We start from the raw sequence: 4,707 nt of genomic DNA, 5'->3' as shown, positions 1-4,707 counted from the left end.
GCTTACAACCAGGGTTGACTTTGTGTCTTCGGTTTTGGCTTCCTGTTTGCTGCCGTGGTCTTGCAATTCCTTAACAATTTTGAACAAGGGGCCCGGCGCTTTCACGTTGCCCTGGACCCCGCAAACTATGCATGGGTCCAGTTTACAAGTCCCGGGCCCTGTCCTAAGAAGCGCTGGCTATCTTTAAAAGGAATCAGAAGCCACATTGTTTTACTTAATTTGCACGGCAATTCTGTTGAGTAGCTGTTCTCGCTTTCCTCTCTCTTCTCCAAATGGGGCGATGGAGGCAGGGAGATTAAATAAGGCCACAGAGCCAGGAAGCTACAGCAAAGGGGTTCGAGGCCGGCACCGGTCTAAGCCAGAGCCGGGTCGGCGTCCCTTCACCCGCGCAGGCCGGTGCAACCTGGCGGTGAAGCTGGGAGCGCGCGGGGCCGGGCGTCGCGAGCACCGCGGCCGCTCCTAGGCCGGCGCGGGACCCCGCCTTCTTCCCGCCACGGCGCGCGCGCGTGCCTGGCGCGCGCTCGTCTGGCGGGCGGGCACTCGCGCGCGCAGCGGTTGTGTTGCCTGCGAGTTTCCCAAGTTCACACAGGCCCTGGGTTGGCATGGCAACCAGGCAACCTGTTCCAGAGCCGCCTGCCTTCTCCGCACATGCCGCTGCCACCGCCGGAGCCGGGGCCAGAGCCTATCCCAGGATGCACCGCGCCAGCCCCGTCCCCAGTGGGCCGCCATGTTGTCGGAGTGAAAGGTAAGGGGGAGCGAGAGCGCCGGAGAGAGAAGATCGGGGGGCTGAAATCCATCTTCATCCTACCGCTCCGCCCGTGAGTATCCGCACCCCGCCGGCCCCAAACGCTGCTCCGGACCCCCAGCGAGCGGGTTGTCCCTTTGTATTGGTGTTTGAGAGCGGCTGTAGGGGTGAGAAGGGCTTTGGAAAAGCCGCCCGGGGCCCTGGCTGAGGCTTCTCACTCGCTGTTCCTCGTACATGTTTTGGAGTCAGCAGCAAGGCCCCTATTGTTATCAAAGGAGGGAGGGGGTGGGGAGCGGGGTCGAAGCGAGGAAAATGCCGGGGGTTTAGGCCCGGGCCGTGGGCATAGACGTGCCTGTACCTTTCTGCTGGGCCCTGTTGGAGCCTCCGAAGATTGATGTTGCCATTCGGGTTGCTTTTTTTGATGGGTTTGCGAAGCCGCGAGTCTTCTGTGTGGCCATGAAGTGTAATTCTGGGCCACCCTGGATTTCTTCGACTTCTTGAGCTTCCGTGGCCGCGTCGAAGCAGGAGGAACAATAAATCGCTTTAGAAGCAGCCTTGGCCCCTTGTCTACAGGCGAGACCCACCATGGGGGAACTTTGCGAGCCTTAAATGTGGAGAAGTGGCGATCAGGAAGTTTCAGATCGCTTTTTAGTCTCCTGGGTGCTTGTGGCCTTTTGTCTCCGTGAGAGCTTGGGTTTTGGTGGGTTCTTCCTCTTTGAGCCTCCCAGGGTTGGCGAGTGTCTGTCTTAACTCGAAGACGGGCTCACCCCTCGGTAGTAGGAAAACAGATACGCACTACCAGATAGTTTTAGTGCTCACAAACGTTCTTGGTAAACAGACATCGTTTGTTATCCTTGTCGTACCACTCCCACGTCAAGTGAGGAATAAGCTCCTGGAACTTTTTCCCCCCACTGTAGCACCCCCTCCAACCCCCCCTCCCCGCGCGCGTACACACACACACACACACACACACACACACACACACGAGAGAGAGAGAGAGAGAGAGAGAGAGAGAGAGAGAGAGAGAGAGAGAGAGAGACCCGGTGTTAGGGAAGGTTTTAGCCTCCCCATAGCTTGAAGAATTGTTAGTCATTGTCTAATTGAGAGAACACTGTTTTTAGTTGTGGATAATCCAATCCGTTCACTTCCTGCTCTTCGTGGGATTAAGGATGAGAGTGGAGAGAGGGTTTTTCGGGGTTGTGTTTTTAAAGTCAGCCGCTTCTGAAACAATAGACATGTAGCTTTCGCGTTTTGTGTGTTTTATGAAAACGCAAAACCCACCAAAACAAGCCTACTCCCGAGATATGTGGCTCCCGGTGCACGTTTAGTAAACAAAATAAACATTTTGACTCGTTGCTAATTTTAACTTCATAAAACACTCGCTGGGGCTGTTGATTGTTTATTTGGACCTTGGGGAAATACTCACTGGATTTTGAACTTTGAATTAGTATTTTGCCTTAGCCACAATTGAATGCATTTTGTCCAAGGCCACATCTTTTTGAAGTTGGGTTTGAAGTTTAGTTTGGGTTTGAAATGAACTGCTTTAAAGTAAATTTATGATCACAGAATTTTTTGTTTTCAGTGTGGCAAAAAAAAAAAAATCAACAAAAACCACCTTTTATACTACTTATTTTAGTTTAGTTTTTTTTTTTTTTTAAGAAAAGGTGAGCTTTTGAGAGATCAAACCGTATTCCTTTGCTTGAAATAAAATCTATTAGGGATATTAAAAAAAGACACTTCGGTGTGAACAGTTTGAAAACTTTGGAAGAGTATAGAATCAGCACTTCTAGTTGCTTACAGTATTTTTATAATGTGCTATAACTCTAAAAGGCATCAGCAGTTTAAATGTTTTATAATATTTAAGTGACTGATTTCTTAATTTTTGTGCCGTAGTTGCCAAGATCTTACACAACTACCCAAGACACATGTTAATTGCTTAGGTATTTGCTCACTTTCAAACTGTCCCTTCTGCCAGGTTTTCTCTTGTTTTGAGAAACTGCCTTGCCTCATTAGGTAAAGCAGGAAGTCTTAGGGCATACAGATAGCTTTACAAAAGCCAATTGTTTTGTTTGAACTGTTTTGGAGGAACTCCTCCCCCTCCCCAACCCCTTGTTAGAACTTAGTTGTGTTTCAGAGGTAACCCTTTTTCATATGGAAATTCCTTGTTAGAGATGTATTGTGGCAAATCTTTTATTTCAGTTAAAGATTGCGTTTGCTATTTTAGGAATCCTCTTAGAGACTGGAGCTTCATTGCCTTCACTGGTGGTAACGAATTCCTGGGGTCTCAGCATGGTGACTTTAAATTTACCAAAAACTTTTCTATAATTTTATTCTGATTAAAAAAACAACAAACAAGCAAACAAAGCACATTTGTGAGTCTTAGAGAAAGGATTTCTTCCAATTTCTAGGTGAGGAAACAGGCTCCGAGAGGTTGCTAATTTAGTGGTAAAACTTGAGTTTTGGGACTCCTGGCTTACCCTAGAATAGACTATTAGATTGATAGTCCCTTGTAGAAGAAAACTAACAGGGCAGTGACTTGGTTGATGAATGGTAACCAGAAACTATTGTGGTGATCATTTTGAAATATATGTAAATATCCAATTATTATGTTGTACACCTGGAAACTAATACAGGGCTCTGTGGCAGTAATACGTCTATAAAAAAAGTGCAGTTAATTCATTTGAAAATCAAATGGGAAGGTATTAGCCTGGTTGTCACTTTGCAATAGCCTATGGTAAACACAGCTATGATTTTCTGGTTTTGGTACTTAAGCATGAACACGATTCTATTCAAGAAAGCACAAACTGTAGTCTAGAAAGCTAGGCTCCCCACTACCCTGGTAAAGTTCTGATGGATTAGAATTGTTAACTGAAACTAGGCATTTCCAAGTTAAGCTTTGAACAAATTACAAATTCCGTTGTGTCTCTGGCTTCGAAACATGAATTGTGAGAAGCACATGCTTTATCAGGAGGTTTAATTCCATAAAGAAATAACTTAATAGATTTTTCATAAATCTTGTATACCTGTTTTTGAGACGTTATATTTGAGCTTGGTAGAGAGAAGGCATGTGCAGCAGTGGGACTATTAAGTTGATAGTCTTGAAATTAGACTCCAGTGACTATAGGCAGGGGTAGTCTAATAGGTTACTGATTACTTTGTGGCAATTTTTTAAGCACCCACAGTTTGACAGATGTTCTCTCTTGTGTACAGATGTAGCTTTTGGTTTTAAGAACCTAAATAGTAATGTTTCATAGTAACATTTCGGAGATTCTTTGTTTCTTCCAGGGAGGAGTTGTTGCAAGTGAGAGATATAGTTTCTGTAAGGGGCTGACAAAAGTAAGCTTGAGCACAAAACTATTTATTTATTTATTTATTTATAGATTTTATTTTGTTTTATTAAAAAAATTTTTTTTAATGTTTATTTTTGGGAGACAGAGAGACAGGGTGGGGGAAGGACAGAGAGAGAGGGAGACACAGAATCTGAAGCAGGGTCCAGGCTCCGAAGCTGTCCGCTCAGAGCCGGATGTGGGGCTCAAACCCACTAAGTGCGAGATCATGACCTGGGCTGAAGTTGGATGCTCAACCGACTGAGCCACCCAGGAGCCCCTATAGATTTTATTTTTTAAATTATCTCCACATCCACTGCTCGAACCCACAACCCCGAGATCAAGACTGAGCCAGTCAGGTGCCCCCAAAACAGATTTAGGTTTGAATCCCTCCTCTGCAACTCACTAGCTGAGTGGCCTTGGGCACATCCCATAACTTTTCTGTCCCTTAGTGTTTTCATTTATAAAATAGGGCTGATATGATACTCTCTGCATTGTGTTTTCCATTCAGTTATTATTGAGGTATCTGTTTTTTTACAGTGAGATGTTCTATACTAGTAAAGTGTTTGAATTTGGTTTGGTCTCATCCTGTTTTTAAGGGAATAATGATGTGATTACAACTGTAAATTATTGGTA

General features: G+C 45.4%; 1 protein-coding gene across 14 annotated transcripts in view; it reads left to right on the top strand.

Moving 5' to 3' along the window:
* Nucleotides 1–573: 573 nt before the first annotated feature.
* Nucleotides 574–4,707, top strand: part of PUM1 (pumilio RNA binding family member 1) — a 135,375-nt gene continuing 131,241 nt past the window's right edge. For 3 of the 14 annotated variants that reach the window (XM_040467276.1, XM_040467259.1, XM_040467235.1), the window contains exon 1: nt 577–745. In XM_040467276.1, the coding sequence (XP_040323210.1) occupies nt 649–745 (97 nt within the window). In that variant the 5' untranslated portion in view covers nt 577–648. Of the gene's footprint in view, nt 819–4,707 lie in introns of all 14 variants that reach the window. The other 11 variants (XM_040467295.1, XM_040467287.1, XM_040467309.1 and 8 more) reach the window with 7 other exon arrangements.

This window comes from Herpailurus yagouaroundi, unplaced genomic scaffold (genome assembly GCF_014898765.1).
Source record: "Herpailurus yagouaroundi ecotype Mexico unplaced genomic scaffold, PumYag 77, whole genome shotgun sequence".
Taxonomy (NCBI): Eukaryota; Metazoa; Chordata; class Mammalia; order Carnivora; family Felidae; genus Herpailurus; species Herpailurus yagouaroundi.
The sequence above is the reverse complement of the archived record's forward strand: the minus strand, read 5'-3'. Positions and strand labels throughout refer to the sequence as shown.